The sequence below is a fragment of the Topomyia yanbarensis genome, unplaced genomic scaffold (assembly GCF_030247195.1).
Source record: "Topomyia yanbarensis strain Yona2022 unplaced genomic scaffold, ASM3024719v1 HiC_scaffold_106, whole genome shotgun sequence".
In the NCBI taxonomy this organism is placed as follows: Eukaryota; Metazoa; Arthropoda; class Insecta; order Diptera; family Culicidae; genus Topomyia; species Topomyia yanbarensis.
The window spans coordinates 60,143-80,018 of NW_026683279.1; the positions used below are offsets into that span (position 1 = coordinate 60,143).

General features: G+C 40.5%; 1 protein-coding gene across 1 annotated transcript in view; it reads right to left on the reverse strand.

Annotated features, from left to right (window-relative positions):
• Positions 1-1,345: 1,345 nt before the first annotated feature.
• The window catches only part of LOC131694599 (heterogeneous nuclear ribonucleoprotein 87F-like), a 38,709-nt gene continuing 20,178 nt past the window's right edge, over positions 1,346-19,876 (reverse strand). Inside the window, exons 2-5 of the mRNA XM_058983079.1 lie at positions 3,914-4,388; positions 3,148-3,666; positions 2,971-3,088; positions 1,346-2,290 (exon numbers count right to left, since the gene is read on the reverse strand). Of these exons, the coding sequence (XP_058839062.1) occupies positions 3,021-3,088; positions 3,148-3,666; positions 3,914-4,388 (1,062 nt within the window). The 3' untranslated portion in view covers positions 1,346-2,290; positions 2,971-3,020. The remainder of the gene's footprint in view (positions 2,291-2,970; positions 3,089-3,147; positions 3,667-3,913; positions 4,389-19,876) is intronic.

The following is a 19,876-nucleotide window of genomic DNA, read 5'->3' on the forward strand; positions in this document are numbered from 1 at the left end:
GTAAGCCTACGAGAAAATCAAAATCTACAAAAATGATCAAACTTATTCATGACCCTGAAATCACATCCAATGCTACTCCTTAACACTAAAGAAAAACAAACTGGTTTCCATTTTTTCTCACTATACTTTTTACCTTTACTATCTTGAATTTACTCAATTTGAACATTTATTTGATTAAATCTTATGCTGTTCATTAACTCTACTAGTTAGTACAGATATCTAGTTATTTCTCATACACTTGACTTTGCTTGTTTTCATTCTAGAAACTTGCTCTAACCGAGACTCAAAACTAAACGGTTGAACTGTGCAAATACTGCATCGACTTCTGCTTGAAAATACGCTACTGCACGAATCGGTCTGTGCTATACGAATCTGATCTGCGTTCGTTCTATGCATACTGAGAGGAAAATAGGAAAAAGGATGGGACGGATAGCCGATCATTTGGACGAGAAAGCAGAATCCCATAGAAAAACTCAAAGGGGTCATGCATAAATGACGTAGCATTTTAGCGGGTAGGGGGGGTACACCAAATTTGTGACGAAGTGTGACGAGGGGGAGGGTAGGGTCAGAAGTTGTGCGACGTAGCATTAAGTTTAAATTTTTTGGCGGGCATCAAAATCCATAAATTAGAGAAAACAATTTAATGTTCCTCCATTCCTAAGTTGATTTTCACGCGGCTTTTCATTTTGTAAATTTTACTGTTCGCGGAATGGCAGGCTCGCAAAGAAAAGGATAGATTTTTCATGCGGATTTAAATTTCCACATTAGTTAGCTAATATTGCTAACTAGTAGACTTATTTTGGTAGCTGAATTAAATTTTCTTTCGGATTCAATCAAAGAAAATTTAGTAATTTAGTTGAGCTTATGCTTCCTAAAATCGTTGGCAGCTGCAGGATTGTGAACTTTACTTCATGCTTTATGACATGTAAAATTCTAAACAAAACTATCCACACTATATTTGTCATGAAATAGGCTTCTTTTGTAGGAAATTTGCTGTTATAATGAAAATGTTGATAAAAGTCGTCAAACATTTTGTAAGGACATATATTTAAAAGAATTGAAAAACATATGTAATTTTTTCATCGTCCGGTCACGTTGCGGGGGGGGGGGGGGGGGGGGGTTAGAGATATGCTACGTCATTTACTAGGGGGAGGATAGAATTTTGTGACCAAATGCTACGAGGGGGGAGGGAGGGGTCGAAAATCGCCAGAAAAAAGCTACGTCATTTGTGTACGGCCCCAAACTGTTCATTGGAGCGAAATAATAAGTCCTAATGAAGTAGACAATAAATTATGGTGCCAACCCGAATGAGGTGTTTCGTCAGCTGAAAAAAAACCTGGTCGCCTTCAGTTAGCGCATTAAGTTGTATAAAATTGAATTTGTCTTATCTTTAAGAAAATATTTACAAGCATCTGTCTGTAGGCTCTCTCCTGTGCCGTTCCTCGTAAATCTGTTCTTATTTGTGGTACTACCATCTGTTTCGCTAATAGATTCAAGTGTGTATATTATTATTGATGGACGATTTTTACGAGTTTGTAGCTTCACCTAAACACTTTTGCAAGTATGCTGTCGCTGTATATTTGCGAGAAAAAGAAATATTCCTCTTACAACTGAACCTTAAACTATTCCGTAGATCTATGTTGCTATATTTTGATGCATGTTTCATTGACTGTGATTTCCACAATAAAAATCAAAATTGGTTTTCTTTCTTGCGTGCGAAGAAATTTTGCGAGCGGAAAGATTACTTTCCATCACAATCCACAAGGAAAAGATAATTCTAAGGGTTTAGAGATCTGTGAAGAATGCTATTGTTCTTCTGCACTTGAAAAGTTTTTACTGGAGAAGGAGTAAGCGCGGGTTTCGCACAGACAAAGAAAGGTAATCAAACTGCACGCCTACTGTCTCTGCTGGCGAACTGATCTGGTCACTCTTTCGGTGGTTTGCTGTGTCCCCTCTCTCTCTCTCTGACCAACCACTCTCAAGATTCCCCTTTTCACTAAAGATTCTTCACTGCTGTCAATAAAAATCGCCTCCAAACTGCGTCTTCCTGGTGAATGATTTGTCTATATACTTGTGTTATGCTGTGTCTCTCCTTCCTTCATTTCGTTACTTCCTTGGTTAGCTTAATAAAAATACGAATGCTCCTTCTGCTTGTTTCACTTCTGACGCCTATTTTATCAGTCATCCTTGCTCAAAACATATCTTCCTTGCTCTGTTTTACCTCGTCTGTCTCTGCCTCAATCTCTCCGACTGATTCTGACCTTTTCTTCTTTCTTTTTTTGCAACACACCTAATAAAAAGGCAAAAAATTAAGAAAAAATATTTATATCACGCAATTAGATATGAACGGGCAACATTGACTGAGTTGTAGAATAGTAGAATTAGTGGTAATAGGGATATTTCGGGACACACACAATGTCGAACTGAATTGAAATCGGCTATCCGAATTAATCATAAAATCACTGACAATATCTGCCTGGAACACATTTCCTATACCTGTCTCAAACATCCTTCCGTTCTTGCATTGAAAATTTTCATGGATGGATAATTTTATGATTTGAATTTGATTGAAGTATATCAATCAATTTGTCAAAGTTAAAAAATATTACATATTGCTGGAAAAGTGTATTACCCTCACAAAATAATGTGAATCGCTTACTTCCCTGGAATATAAGAAAGCTCATTCATTGGAATTGTATCCTTGAAACAGCAGAAAATAACTTGCTGGCAAAGAATCACGGCTAACAAAGAATCGAATTGTAAGAACGGAACTACCTTTCCCCTACTGCTGAACAGGCTATCCATCGACAGTAGGAAAACATTAAGAAGAAATGAGCGAAACCATAAACTGGAATCACTTAAGCATGGAAGACGCTGTAATCATCATCTTGCAGGATATGGAAAGTGAAAACAGCACAATTTTTGCAATCACGCAACATAAAAAAGTAACAAAATATAGAAAATATTTACCTGACACGATAGAGCGTGCGTCCCAGCCTCATCCTTGTACTATAAACCGTTTAGTATCGACGATTACCTCCAGCGGCTCCGTAGCCGCCACCGCTAGCACCGAATCCACCCTGGTTAGCTAAAAAAATCAATCAAAACTATGGAACTCTAACACCGCCAATCACAAGCAATAAATACCGTCGTACGACTCCATGCCGTAAGGTGCCGATCTCTGGTTGTTGTACCCTCCGGCTCGCACCGGACCGGCATTGTATCCCTGCTGGTAATTATTTCCAAAACTGTTGCCGAAATCCGCGCCAGTACCTTGAGCTCCCCAACCACCGGTTTGTTGACCCCATCCTCCCTGAGTGTTACATCCATGATCCCATGGGTTTCCAGCCTGACTCCAATTGCCACCGCCAGCGTTGTAGCCACCGCCATTGCCGTATCCACTATTGTTGAATCCACCCTGCTGCTGGAAGCCACCGCTGCCCCAGTCATTTTGACCTCCGCGCTGGCTCTGCCCCCAACCACCGCCGCCACGTCCTCCAGTCTGGCCCCATCCCTGCGATTGACCGCCTCCGCGCTGTTGATTACCCCAGGCTCCGCCACCACCACCTCCACGACCGGTATCACTCTTGTACCGATCCATCTCCTGTTTCGGCAGGGCTTTCTTCACATCCAACATCTTGTTCTGGATGGTGTGGCTTTTTTGGACTGTAGAGCATACGAGTCATATTATTAAAAATGCAGTCTCATTCACTAGCAGACTATTATTAGCATAAAATAAGTAATGTAAGCAACGACTAAGGTTGCTGATAATCTAACAGTTAAATTTAAATATTTGATCGATACGTAAACTGTCGCTCTGCGTATAATTGTCCCATATGCATAGAAATTCCCACAGCAGCAGTAAACGACCTCGAGTTATATTAATTTATAAGACAAGCAAAAAAATACATACGAATAATCTTGTCCACGGGATCATAGTCATCAAATTCAACGAATCCAAAACCACGCTTTTTGCCATTCTCCTTGTCGGTTACAATGCAGGCCAGGATCACGTTACCGAACTTGCCGAAATAATCCCGCAGGTGTTCCTCTTCGAAATCATCTCGCAGTCCTCCGACGAACAGCTTCTTCACCGAAGCTCCCGCCTCCGGTCGATTAATGTCCTGCCGGGGTACAGCCCGTTTTGGTTCCACGACACGGCCATCAATCTTGTGCGGACGTTTACACTGGGCCTCATCGACCATGTACGACTTTGAATAGGTGATGAAACCGAAACCGCGGCTGCGTTTAGTCTTCGGGTCTTTCATCACAACAACATCGACGACCTTTCCCCACTTCTCGAAGTATGCCTTCAGCGTCTCGTCCGTGGTGCGGTAATCCAGCCCGCCGATGAACAGCTTACGCATGTGCTCCGGCTCCCGGATTTCCTGTAGAGAGGTAAAGAACAAATAGGATGATGAGCATATTCTGGATCTTTTGGGGAAGCTACAGCACTATACATTCAATCGAACTGCTATATATTGGTATCGACGTATTGATTCCCTTCTATGGTCACAATTTGAGCCAATGCGTTGAACAAAGATAAAAACTACTTTAACGAACGACTTCGAATCGAATGAGCAGGTTCATTACCATACTTAGATTAATTTCAACCGCAACGCAATTTTTTATCCATGAAAACCACTAGACTTTGTGGAACAACTGGTCGGTGTTAAGTCAGACCGGACCAAGTAGCATAATATTGATTTCGAGAAAAATGGGTTTCAAAGTTTGAATCGCTGCATCCTCTACGTTATAATTGGAAATTATTTTTTGCCATAATTCTTGTTTATGGTTACATATTTCACATTTGGCAAAAGTGGAATGTAGCAGAAGAAATTCTTTATCCAGTGTTATCATTATCTCATTTTTTGATGTTTTGCGACTTAGTCCGGTCTGACTTAACACCGACCAACTGATCAAATGGAGCGCATAACATAATATACTATGTTCACATTATTGCAACGTTAATGTAGGGAGTAAAAGAGATAAACTTCTTACCACCAAGTTGGTGCTAAACCGGTGTAGTACAATTGTGTAATATCGTTCCAACATTTTCCTTTCCGTCGAAACTTTAACAAACATCTCAAGTAAAAAGCTGAGTGCATATAAAGAGAGTTACGACACTGTCAAAATTGGAGCAATTATTACTTGTCAGTGGCATTCCAAACGAGTCAAATTCATGTATTTTAGCAGGTCGTTTGTTCGTTTGGAATATCACTGATGGGTAATCATGACAGTTGTCTTCACTCTCCTTACACGCCAAAATAAAACAACCTACAGAATAAGTTCTTTTAAGTTAAATTTAGGTACTTTTGAGTTGTGCGTCGCTTTCGCACTTATTAGTGTTGTCAAAAACAAAACGAGAGATTCGACTCAGTCGAGGTCTTGCGTGCAGTAAGGTACTTTTGAGTTATTTGGGGTATACTCAAAATTAGGTAAATTCGACTTAAATTTAAGTAAATTAAACTCAAGGTTGAGTTATTATTTTTGCGTAGTTAAATGGAAACTACCTTCAACACGGTTTACCTAATTTTACTTTCCTGCACAAAACCCCGAGATTGAGTCAAAAGTACTCAATTTTAGGTAATTTTTCGGTGGCGTGTACATACACTGTACATACAAAGCATTTTCATTCGGTATAAATTCAAAAGTATTAATCAGAATGTCATGCGAGATAGGTAAACGAATGTAGTTATTTGCAGCACAGCACAATGGTCCATTCAGAAATTGCTTAACGCAAAAATTACCCAAAATTGACTCCCCCTCCCACCATGTAACAAATTGTCACAGATTTCTTCATCCCTCCCTCCCCTATTAGGTAACAAATTCTTTAAAAAAATTCTTTAGTAAAATATGTTACGCAACGTTGTAGTTTACTCCCCCTCCCCTATATATCTCAACGATTCTATCACATTTACCCGAATGACATTCGCCCGAATGCCACATGAACCCGAATTCAATTCGCCCGAATCCCATTGACCCGAAAAACATCGATATGAAAATACACCGCAGAAAATTAAATTTATTTAACTGAAATACAATTTTTATTTGATTTACATTCAATCCTAAGAAGAAATTTCATTTTTATTTTGCAGCGTTTGGTGGAGCAATGAGAGCGCAAGTTAGTCCAAGGCCGATGATAGGAGGGGTAATGGCAGAATAGTCTATGCGGACCACCAAAACGCCATGGGCGAGGAACAGGGTGTGGGTTGGGGTAGGGTTAATGAATTGATGTATACTTGACGAATAATTGCGCTGCAGAATGTGATGAAAATGTGCATTGAACACTACGACTGTTGGCTGTTCAGAAATAAATACAATATGTTTCTCCATATGGTTTGATAGCTAATGTATGTATTTTGTGATTATGTGATGCCAATTTATAAGTGTTGAAAAATTCATTTTATCCCGGGGTTTTATCAAGTTTGTGAGACCGCAACCGTAGATGTGCGTGGAAGATCGCGAAAAGCCCAAGCGCTTGTATGTTCACGTGTTTGTCGCGTATGTCAGAACGTATGTGATTTCGCGTGTATAAATTCGATTTTGTAACTGTGTGGCCATATGCATATTCGCGTGTGTTCTTGAATGATCGCACGGACCATGAGTTTGTTGCTTAGTTTTTAGTGTACGGTTCAGGTACTAGAAGATAATTCCCCCATAACACTAGAGTTCCCTGTCACGTTTCCATGGAATGTGTTGTCTAATGAATGAGCCTCATTATTGGTGCAACTGAAGACATGAATCTAGGCTGTTAAGAACGAGGGCAGGGGCATCCTGACGTGACCGACTCATGATCGCGCGAGCGGTGGGTTGTTGGCGAGATCGCGAGTATGTGTGGATGATTACAATTGCATGTTTGCGTTTGTGATCCGGTTTGTGCTATCGCGAAGGCTAGCGGCGTTTGTACGTTTTGAATGAGATATTATGAGTGTATATGAGAGAATATGCAATTGATTGTGTTAGTGAGTGTTATAATGAATCTAAATTAGGATATAGTGATAAAAGGAAAAAGAACATGCCGAATTAAAAGAAAAAAAATGAAGACATTAAGTAGAAGCGTATAAATTGACTGATATTTTTTTTTGGTTTACATGAGTAGTGGAAAAGCAAACTAATAGAAGAAAAACAAAAACAGACAAATGAAGTAGAAGAAAAGAACGAGAGGGACGTATTCTAAGTTGCTTATATTTGGGAACATAGCCACTTTATTTGACGGTTTGGTTCGCGTGGATGATGGTTCTTTAAAATTACTAGGCACATTTTGAACATTTGACTTGATATGATCCTAATACTTTGGATAGTTCACTTAAATTTTAAATTCAATACATTGTGCAATTGAATGATGTTTACTTCAGATTTGGGTTTAAATTGGTATGATTCGAGTACTTTGGCTAATTACCTTAAGTTTTAATGCATTGTGCAAATTGAATGATATTTAATTTAGATTATATGTAATGAACCATCAACTATAGGATACTACTTCGGTCTGGATCTAGTTGAATAGATAGCAAAAATAATTCAATCTTCCAGTCGTCAGGGTATTCCTTCTAGACCTGTGCGGCACCGCGCCACGCCGCCGCCGCCGGTAATTTTTAACGTACGCCGACGCCGAACAGTAGATCGGCGGCGCGCCGCCGATGCATTTTTCCCGCGCCGACAATTCGCGAGCTCTAAAATTATTGGTTCATAACTTTATCCACAAATCTAGGAACATTGTCTATGGACCGAATATACGACGTTAACTGATTCATGATTTATCACGTCTTGATCATTATTTGGTATTAGTGGTCGTCAATTGGATTACAAAATTAAAATAATCTGGATATTTTCTCGAAAACCATTACACGACACTCGCTATATAATTCAAAAATCCATTCTTGCTTCGTCAACTGGTTATGATTGTGAGCATATAAGTTTCAATTCACCATTCGTGTGCGTGAAATGGTCCACAAATTAAAAAAGAAACTTCCACTTTCAAGATATATGTGCCTGAAATTTACCAATATGTGCCTGATCCTAATCTTTGCACCTAATCAATTTCACTGGAACGCAGTGTATTATTCATTGATTTTTTAACCGATTCTTAATTCCTAATATGCTACACACGATTCACCAGTCGAGCTCGTGAAACTGTTCATGATGTAATTTTATTATACTTACGTAAAAAAATACAAGGAACTCAGACTATTATTCATGGATTATTCGCTCTGCTTTTTGGTTTTGAAATTTCTATGTGAGCTATTGTGTACAACTGCTAGCAACCAGTCTCATAGGCACGAGCATTAGATACAAAGATATTACTAGGACCTGTAACCCTGTTATTCCTTTGTTAAAATTCAGAGAAATGTTCGGAATTAAATGAAACTGCGCTGAGCAAAATACATTACGTTAGCACAATTCATGTCCGTGAAATAATTTAGAAAACTATAAGACATGTGACTCTGTGTAAAAAATCCAACGGTAAGCTCAAGACTAAAATATCAAGATAACACGACGAGAATTTACGAAAATCCTTGCACATCGTTCAATTCTTGACTGTTTTAGTCAATAAAGTTAATACAAATCAATGTTTCATCGAGTTATGAATTAGAATCATAAAAGTATTAAACATATTCAGACACAACCACCTACTAAACATTTGAGTATAATGTCATCTTTTTTTGCGTGAACTAGTTTTGTGAAAACATAAAAATTATTTTCAATACGTGGTTTATTTATAATTGATTGAATCGTTACCTATTTTAAAAAAAATTTCTTGAAGAATAGTTGAGCAAAGTGATCTTGACTTTTCGCGACGCTGGTGCACAGATGTGGCGATGCAGAGGGTAACATTTCTAGTCTCATAAATTATGCATCGTATGATCTAGCCCCACTCAAGAAAGATTTTCAGTGATTTGCACCAGCCCGGTATCACAGACAAATAAGACGTAACACGAGATGAATTTTCATCACTCGTAGAAAAAAAAGGTCGATTTCAATTACAAATCGGTGGCGTTAGTGAAGAGATTTTGACACAGAGCTAAATGCGTTACTTAGTTTCCGCACCCACCCGAAAACTTTACGGTCTTTTTAATCTAATGCAAACCAAAACAAACAATATGGGCCGGAAATGTGAAATTCATTCTTGTCGAAGTGCCCAAGTGGGAGGTTCACAACCATTTCTTAAGTTACAACCAGAGTTAAAAATATTCAAATTCATTGAACGAAAATTGATCATATTCAGCCGCATTCATTTTCAATATTCAGCGACGCAGCTGAAAACGTCAAACGAACAAACCGCCCATTCATCCATGCAGATTTTCATTCATTTCCGATTATTACACGAAGCGACCGTGCAGTAACGAATCAAATGCATCAAAGTAGGCCCTGGCACAATATAAGCGATGATGATTGTTGTTTCAGTTGCTTTACCGGCATTTGAAAACATTTTCCTAGATAATTAGTGAATGAATATATTGTACGATATTCAACTGAATGATTAACATGGATATTTGATGAATATTTTTTCTATTCACCGCGAGTCGCATCAGGTTCATTTTCAGTCGTCAAAAACAGATTCGATTATTTTTAACTCTGGTTACAACACGATGCCAATCGATGACTAAGCACATAACAGTATGTTAGTAATTTAATTGATTCGGTGTATCGAATGTATGCAATGGATTAGAATTTGTTGGTCCCCGGAACTGCTGGAGAAATTGGCAAGGTGCAGGTGCTACCAAAACTAGAGTTACGCTCAGGTTATTTTCAATCAGACTTGTTTAGTGATCAGTTTCAACCTAACAGGAGCTAACACGTTAAGTCGTGGAATGATTATGATTGATAGTAACTGTATATTTAGGTTTCGTCAGGGTGTCGCTGTATGATTGCAGCACATCGAGCATACTTTGCACTCAAGATAGAAGCAGATCGTACGTTGTAAGAAAATGTAGTACCAGGGAATCGTATTCCTTATCATTGTGGCGATTTTGTACTTACAAGAAGTAAAAGTAAACACCAGCCTGGAAAATGAAGTAATGTGTCTACCTTGAAAGGTGTCCTTACATGATCATTAAAAGTGACATTTCTGCGCAGTAATACCAATAATAACGCCTCGTGTTAGGGTACCTGATATCTGCGGGATTCTAAAAGAGCGATGGTAAACAACCCAGGGACAACTTGACAGATAGTGCTTGTTTCATATATGCACCACCGATTTGATGGTGGCGCTAGTATGCCTTCTCTGTATGAGTACCACGAACAACGAAACGAAAAAGTTTCAAGAGAAAAGCGTGTTTCGTTACGTGTGTTATGAACGCCGTCAATGCGGCTAGAACAACATTTAGAAAAAGCTTATTCCAAAATGTGAATAAAGAAAACTATTATTAGAGAATAAATTTATCCCTAACTGAAAACCATCAGCAAAGTTACATAAATCTTATTAATATTTAGCTGGAAGTCTGTTTTTAACAACCGGCTCTCTTCCTTCCTAAACATGTTTTGGATTTCTTGTTGTGTGAAGTTTGAAATCGTTAAATCATTGGTGCTTTTTATCTCGAGAATCGTAAATAAAAAACATTTTGGCCAATGAAAGTACATCACCACCCAGCTTAACAATTCGTTTTGAATAGAATTTGTGTTTTTATCAGAATTCTAGCAGCAAAAAAAATCACCATATCACCCCCAAAATTTGCTTATGAATTCAATATATTGGAGCTGTCAATTGTCCCCGGGCTTACGGTAAAGATGACTAAATAGAAACAAAAAAACAATGAAACGACAACAATTAATTTCCTCGAACAAAACAAATTTTTTTTACCGTTGCTTAATTTCCCAAATATAGAACAATAAATAATTATTATGGGTCATTGAAATACAGTCGTTACTCTGCACTCTTCAAATTTGTCCATTGCAATCATTATTTCATGCGAAGTCGTAGTATGCGACATCGACAATTTTTCTATTTCGTTCTTCAAATTTTACAACTGTAAAAATAGCTCCACCTTTCATTTATTATCTTGCATTTGGCAAGCAGGGTGGGCACTATTGGAGCTCCAGTTGAAAAAAATTCGATATGGTTGCGAGAATTACATTTTGTGCAATGTGTTCAACAGATGTCGCTAGTACATCGTGGGCGATGATTTTTTTAGATTTTCTATAAGCTGTAACGTTTGTTTGTATGTATGAAGTCTGTTACAATAGAAACCGAAAATTTGGGAAAGGAATTGTACAGTCAAGAATTTTTTTTAGTTACATAGGCATCAATATTCGTCACGCCGACACACGCCGGCGCGCCGCCGCCGGTGGGATCCAACGGCGTGACGCCGCCAACGCCGCCGCCGCCGGCCAAAAATGTCGCTTACGCCGCCGCCGATTAAAAATGCATCGGCGCACACCTCTAATTCCTTCGCTTATATACACCAACTGAATCACGCGCCGTGTTGCTATTAGATTCTAGGGACCAACAGAATCCAAGGTCTCCAAGCTACAAATCCTTAAGCATAAAAATTTGCAGTCTGAAGTCCACCACCAAGTCCACGGAGAAAAGTTAGTATTGTTGAGTATTAATTAAACAACACACATGTAACATGCGATAAAACTACTTGAAATCATCTAAGTGCCAAAAAATGATATATATTTACCACTAACGACAATTGCATTCCGTTAAAAGTTTCTCATGCTATGCTGACCGGGAATGGATGATTGACGTGCGTCGGTAAATTAATCGTACCTTCATTTATCCAATCCGAATGAATCGAATCGAATGCACGAATTGAACACTGGTAAAAAGCGATCCCAAGCCAATCGGCCACGCCAGTGTGCACATGCTCTTAGCTGACTGTTAGTTTGGGCTGGTGCAGAGTATGAAATAACACAAAACATAAAAAAGGCGCATAATCCCTCTCGGTCTCCTCGATGCACCACTATCGAGGGGTAATGCAATAACCATCTTAAAGCAGTTGTCTGCTGAAATATGCTTGAAGATGTTTGCAGTACCGTCAAACCCGTCAACCTAGGAGAGTGGCATTCAATCCTAAGAAGAAATTAGCACTAAAGCTATACCTTTTTTTTTTTTATCTTAAAATACGTTTATTTAGGCCCAAATGCTGTAGCTTAACGAGGCCGATAATTCATTTTTTTTATATTACATGTCACATGTTAGTGGGGGAAGGGAAAGCCGTATTTAGGGGCGGCTTGCTCCCCTCTTATGTAAGTAAAGGAAAAAGGTAGGAAGTGGGATACATATTGTGTAATTGACATCGTCGTTTGCTGATTGATCATTGTGGCGGATATGCACACTTTGTTGTAGTGTTGTAGTTTCCAGCCTGTAATCGCAGGGGCGAGGGGAGGGTCGATATTTCGGATAATTATTGGCACTCTATATCATCTGCATGTGCGGTATGTCATGATGTTCTGGATAGACGGTTATCAAGAAGAGTGTGCACCGAAGACTCGTGAAGCAATGCCATATTGTAGATACAGGGATAGGTTGGTGAGATTCTACTGTGAATGAGAGAGGGTAAAATGTATTAAACTTGGACATCAATGGTTTTCAAAAAGATATAGATAAGAAAAATATAGGGGTGGTCACGGCTTGCCAGGACGTCCCGGACTGGCACATAGGGTGATCTACCTCGGGCCCGAAGGGAATCTATTAGTTGGGACCTGGCAACACAGTACTCTGCGCACAGCCAAACAACATGCTCGATGTCGTGATAGCCGTTCTCACAAACACAATGATTATTTTCAGCAAGCCCTATACGACGGAGATGCGCGTCAAACGAGTAATGGTTGGACATGATCCTTGACATCGTACGAATAAAGTCCCGGTTCACATCCAACCCCTTAAACCAAGCATTCGTTGATACCTTCGGGATAATGGAATGTAGCCACCGTCCCAGATGCCCATTGCTCCATGAGGTTTGCCAACTATCGAGCGTCCTCTGACGAGAGATACTGAAAAATTCGTTGAAGCAAATTGGTCTTTCGTAAGTGTCGCCTTCTAATGCGCCCACCTTGGCTAAAGAGTCCGCCTTCTCATTGCCCGCAATAGAACAATGTGACGGGACCCAAACCAAGGTAATCTGGTAATATTTTTCAGATAAAGCACTCAGATATTCCCGTATTTTCCCCAGGAAATACGGTGAGTGCTTTCCAGGCTTCGCCGCACGGATGGCCTCAATGGAGCTGAGACTATCCGAAACGATGAAGTAATGGTCTGAGGGCAGGGTGTCAATGATCCCGAGAGTATACTGAATGGCAGCTAATTCTGCGACGTAAATTGAAGCAGGATCATTGAGTTTGAATGAGGCAGCAAGATTTTCGTTGAAGATACCGAAGCCTGTGGACCCGTCGAGAATTGATCCGTCGGTGTAGAACATTTTGGCGCAGTCGACTTGATGGTATTTGTTATAGAAAATATTTGGGACCACTTGTGGGCGAATATGATCCGGAATTCCACAAATCTCTTCCTTCATGGATGTATCGAAAAATACAGTTGGATCAGAAGTATCTAAGAGATGAGCACGGTTGACGTTATATGTAGTTGAATTGATGTTCTGTGCCATGTAATCGAAGTACAAGGACATGAATCGGGTCTGAGAATTAAGCTCGACAAGCCTTTCGCAATTTGCAATCACCAATGGGTTCAGAATATCGCATCGAATGAGCAATCGATATGAGAGGTCCCAGAATCGATTTTTCAGCGGAAGAACGCCCGCCAGCACTTCGAGACTCATCGTATGGGTCGAGTGCATGCAACCCAAAGCAATACGCAAGCAACGATACTGGATTCGCTCCAGTTTGATGAAGTGTATGTTCGCAGCGGAGCGAAAGCAGAAACATCCGTACTCCAACACTGATAATATCGTTGTTTGGTACAACCTGATTAGGTCTCCTGGATGGGCACCCCACCATGTTCCAGTTATTGTACGGAAAAAGTTGATCCTTTGTTGGCACTTCTGTTTCAGATACCTAATGTGACATCCCCAGGTACCTTTAGAGTCGAACCATACCCCGAGATATTTGAATGTTGAAGCCTGAGCAATAGTTTGATCCATTAATTGAAGCTGTAGTTGCGCTGGTTCACGCTTTCTAGAAAATACGACTAGCTCAGTTTTCTCCGTGGAGAACTCGATACCCAGTTGGAGAGCCCATGCAGACAAATTGTCCAAGGTATCTTGCAGTGGTCCTTGCAAGTCGACGGCTTTAGGACCTGTAATAGAGACCACACCGTCATCTGCAAGCTGCCTTAGCGTGCAGGAATTGACAAGACATTCGTCAATGTCACTCACGTAAAAATTGTAGAGGAGAGGGCTTAGACATGAGCCCTGGGGAAGGCCCATGTAGCTAAATCGTGATGTCGATAAATCGCCATGCGAGAAATGCATTTGTTTTTCAGACAACAGGTTTAGCAAAAAGTTATTTAAAATTGGCGAAAGACCATGCTGGTGCAACTTCTCATAAAGAATGTTGAACGAAACTGAATCGAAAGCCCCCTTAATATCCAAGAATACTGATGCCATCTGCTCTTTGTTAGCATATGCCATTTGAATTTCTGTTGAGAGCAACGCAAGGCAATCGTTCGTCCCTTTGCCTTTGCGGAAGCCAAATTGTGTATCTGACAGTAAGCCATTTGTTTCAACCCAATTGTCGAGCCGAAACAGGATCATTTTCTCGAACAACTTCCGGATACAGGACAGCATTGCAATCGGACGATACGAATTGTGGTCGGAGGCTGGTTTTCCTGGTTTTTGGATGGCGATGACCCTCACCTGTCTCCAGTCATGTGGGACAATGTTACCCTCAAGAAACCTATTAAATAAATTCAACAAGCGTCTTTTGGCAGTCTGGCAGATTCTTCAATAAGTTGAATTTAATTCTATCTGGCCCCGGGGCTTTATTGTTACATGATAAGAGAGCTAGTGAGAACTCCACCATCGTAAACGGTGTTTCGTTCGCGGTATTGTAAGGCGACGCGGCGCGGTAGATTTTCTGTGCCGGGGCGGAATCCGGACAAACCTTCTTGGCGAAATCGAATATCCAACGGTTTGAATATTCCACGCTCTCGTTAGTACTGTTTCGGTTTCGCATACGTCGGGCCGTGCCCCAAAGAGTGCTCATCGATGTTTCTCTTGTTAACCCGTCGACAAACCGGCGCCAGTAACTGCGTTTCTTAGCTTTCATTAAATTTTTCATTCGCTTTTCTAATATCGCGTACACTCGATAACTAGCAACTAACCCGTCGTTCCGGAAAGTTTTATACGCGGCAGCTTTCTCCGCGTACACGTCTGAGCACTCTTTGTCCCACCACGGGTTGGGAGAACGTTTTTGGGTGTTCACGTCGGGTACTCGTTTCGTCTGAGTTTGAATCGCGCTATCGAGAATCGAGTTGGACAAAAACTTATATTCTTCCTCCGGGGGAAGTATCTGTGTTGAATCGATAGTTTTGGATATCTCAGCAGCGTAGCTCTTCCAATCAATGTTTCGTGTGAGGTCATAGGGAACATTGATTGGTGTCGATGGTCTTGAACCAGTGGTGATTGCAATTACAATTGGTAAGTGGTCACTACCGTGGGGATCAGATATTACCTTCCACTTGCAATCTAACCGTAGTGATGTCGAGCATAAAGATATGTCCAGTGCACTTGCTTGCGCAGGTGGTCTAGGAATTCGTGTCATTTCCCCTGTGTTCAGAATTGTCATATTGAAGTTGTCACAAAGGTCTTGAATTGTCGAAGATCGATTATCGTCGTATAGACAGCCCCACCCCGTACCGTGAGAGTTAAAGTCTCCAAGAAGCAGGCGGGGCGAGGGAAGGTGTTCAATCACGTTGGAGAATATTCGATATCCCATCATGGCCCTAGGAGGAATGTAAATAGAAGCAATGCAAAGATCTTTGCCTTTGATTGTTGTTTGACAAGCGACAACTTCAATGCCTGGCGTCGAAGGGAGGTTGATTCGATTGAAGGAGTAGCACTTTTTGATCCCTAAAAGTACCCCCCCCCCCCATATGAGTCTTCTCGATCCAAGCGGATAATGTTAAAATCGTGGAAGTTGAGGTTTATATTAGAAGTTAGCCATGTTTCACATAGGGAAAATGCATCACAATGATTGTAATTTAGCAAGTGTTTTAATGAATCAATTTTGGGGATAATACTTCTGCAGTTCCACTGTAAAACAGTGATCAGATCCCTGATTCCGTCTAATAAGTTAGCCATCGAAGGATACGATCGCTGTAAGGAGGGGCCATTGTTCAGTCAACTGTTTTAAAAATGTTCTTACTGTTGGTAGAATAGCAACCAGCAAGCTTTTCATAGGATCGGTAATGTTGAAAGCTGTGAATATCCAGTCCACAATGTCAGAAAATTTAAGGAATCCCGTTTTAGGTTGAGTTTCTGACTGTAAAATTGGAGCACTTGGGATTTTTGGTGCCCCGGGGAGTGGTGGGAACTCCTGGTTGTATCTCAATTTCCCAAAACCAGGAGGTATTATCTTCGGATTTGTACCAGCACTTCCAGTTGATGAATTATTTTTATTTTGTACCCTTGTTTGGGACAACCTAGGACCCTTACGAGGAAGTTCAGGTGAGTTTTGATTAGGTCTTTTCCTAGAGTTTCCAAGCGGAGCCAAAGAATGCCCCTCGCAAGGGTCGTTAGAGGCGTTATCGTCAGTTGGCAAGAGAGCGAATGGGTTTTCGGAGATAAGTGGAACAGCTCTTTTAAGCATTTCTGCGTAAGAGCGTCTGGAGCGATCTTTGGCGGATCGCTTCAGTTTATCCGCGCGAAGTTTGTACGTTGGGCATGTCAAAAGTGCATGCGGATTCTCCCCACAGTAAACACACTTCTCAGCGGGGCTACTGCAAGTATCATCCGCATGGCGTTCCCCACATTTACCGCACCGTTGCTTGTTGCTACAGTAGGTGGCCGTGTGACCTAGCTGCTTGCAATTGGAACAATTCATGACCCGCGGTACAAACAGGCGTACAGGTAGACGAGCTCCTCCCACTTCAACGTAGCTCGGAAGTGCAGATCCGGCGAAGGTTACGCGAAACGAGTCTGATGGATAGTAATTACCATCTTCGATGGACTTTGAGTGCAATTGCTTGCACTCCAAAATCTTAACTGATTGAAGGTTAGGGTCCTTAAAGCGGCCAGCCCCATCATTCATCAGATCATCGACAGTTAGACCCGCATCACTTACCACACCGTCGATCTCCACATCACGAGAAGGGATGTAGACGCGATACTCCAGCGTAAAGAGGCTATTGCTAACGATATCATTGGCCTGTTTCAAGTCAGTAACGACTACGCGCAGTTTATCTGACTGAACCTTTTTAATCTCGGTTACGGCCGAGTAACGTTTTGTCAGCTCCCGTGCAACAGTTATGCTGTTTAACGGTTTATTTTTGGGCCGAAAGTATACCACCCAAGGACCAGCGGATCCATCCTGGTAAACCTTGACTCGGGGGGGCTGTGAGACATTGGGGGAAAGTGGGGGAAGTGGATCGACCATAACATTATCTGTCTCAGTATCAGATATACGTTCTTCTTCTTCATAATATTCCTCTTCGGAGGGTGATCCTTCTGTTTGTTCCATTTTGTTGCGGGAGCAACACGCTCGACCGCACTGTTTAACTTAAATCAAAATAAAAAATCAAAAGCAATAAAAAGAAAAAAATCGATAAGAAAAGTAAAAAACGAAACACTTCACCAGTTGGTTCCTGACGAGCTGGTAGGTGAATTGATCCTTCGTTTGTTTTATCCGTCACCCGCGTGACCTTCACACAGTAGAGCTGATATAGCTCGTCTAAACAAAGCCGTCTTTCAGGCAAGAAAAATGTTTAGTAACGCACTTCACTGCACTACTTTAACTGATATCGCAGGTAACAATTATCACTCGCGGGACTGTTTATTAGTAATGCTTTACTGCAGCCTCTGCCACAGCAAGCACCTTCGTACCACCGAAAAAAACTAAACCACACCGGAGAGAACAAAAAGCACTTGTTTCCCGGTACAAAGTTGGGTTACGAATCAAAAAAAAAAAAGCTATACCTGTTAAACAGTTAATCCTATCATCTGGTTTATATGATTTAACTAGTGTCTCCAGTTTTAGGTCTTTTAGCTGCTGGTTTCGCTGGCAGTGTATGTAGAACGTCTCGAACAAAGCCGACCATGGTTGTTAGCCAGTTGACCAAAACTGGTATGTTGTATGCTTTGAAAGATATTTGGCATTTATTTCGATTTCAGTACAGATTCATAGAAATGTTGGAAAGAAGGAATCAAACCCCAGGTTAGAGTAAGCCGGGCAAACTAGTGGATCAACAGTTTGCTTGCGATCTTACTTGGCACACAGATTCATAGAGCTGCTCATGTTTGAAAGAAGGAATCAACACCTAAATTTGTGTAAACCGACCAAACGAGTCGATCACATGTTTATTTATTAGAGCTTTTTGATATACAGGTACAGAGAGCCACCCTAGTTTGAAAGAAGAATCAACCCTTATGTTTGAGTAAACTTGATAAATGTATAGATCACCAGTTTATTTGTGAGGGCTGATGAAACCCACAATATCATGTGTTTTGCGCATTGAGAACCAATTTTTGTTTCAATTTATTTATTTTACTACACATCTTGTCCAATAGCTTTGTTAAGAGCGGTTTAAAATTCAATGCAAGCAAGAACGGTTTAAATATTGGCAGGAACAGAAATAGGTTCAAAAGACCTTAACGCAAAAAATGGGTTGTAAGGATATACCACTTTTGCCCTAGAAAGAGAAATATTCCTAAGAATTTTTTTCAGAAATTATGAAAACCATCATCAATGTGGGTTTTAATCAATTATATGACAACCATCATCAATATTATAGGTGTCTTTTGAAGGGGGTGGTCAGAAGACATTGGGAACACCATGTTGAAATCCAAGATGGCGACTTCCGGTTACCAGAAAACAAAGAACCATCATCAATATGGATGTCATTTGAAAAGGAGTGGTCAGTAGACATCGAAAATTGATACATAACGCCATTTTTAAAAACAGCAACTTCCGGTTACCATAAAATAAAGAAAAAGAAAATCACCCTCAATGCAAGTGTCACTTAAAGGAGCATGATCAGTAAACAACGAAAATCAGTGTTTCAAAAATCAGCATGCGTTGAAAAAACCATAGTTTGACAAATCATTAAAATCCATGATTTCATCACTCATAATTTTTTTGGCTCCTGAGGAGTGAACACCACCAAGGAGTGAAAACCGGTTACTAGACTACAATTGCAGCAAACAGTTTAGAAGCCCGATGTTGAGCTCAATTTGGATTTTTAATTTTCATTTTATTAAGCACAAAAGCAAAACAGAATCTTGGTACAGTTCGTGGCGAAACCTTTTTGAATAGACCTCGCGGGTTAGCATTCAATGGTTAGCGTACACGGCTAATACAGTAATAAATAGTACACCTGATTTGCATCCTTCCACTATTGAGATATCTGACGTTTAAAATACGCACACTGAAATCTCGCATTTTTATTCTGCCGCCCTCTCCTTAAGCCCAGAGGCGGTTTGTTTTCCTCCCAATTTGCCGTGTAAACGATTTGTTTTCCTCCCAATTCACACGCCAAAACGGCACAATACCAACGCAGCTGGATAAGTCCATGCATTTGAACTTTTGGAAGATTAAATTTAAACATATTTACATACGTGCTGCTGGGATAATTGAGAAATTAAACGTACAAATCTTGAAGAACTGTTGGCTAAGTTTGATATTAAATTCAGACAGAACAAGAATCACAAACCGGAATGGGAATGAGAAGCCAAAACCAGGAGTGAAAACCTAAGAGTCAAAACCTACTGGGATTGCTTTGATTTTTTACTTACTCTCAGAAACGTAAATAACAATGGTT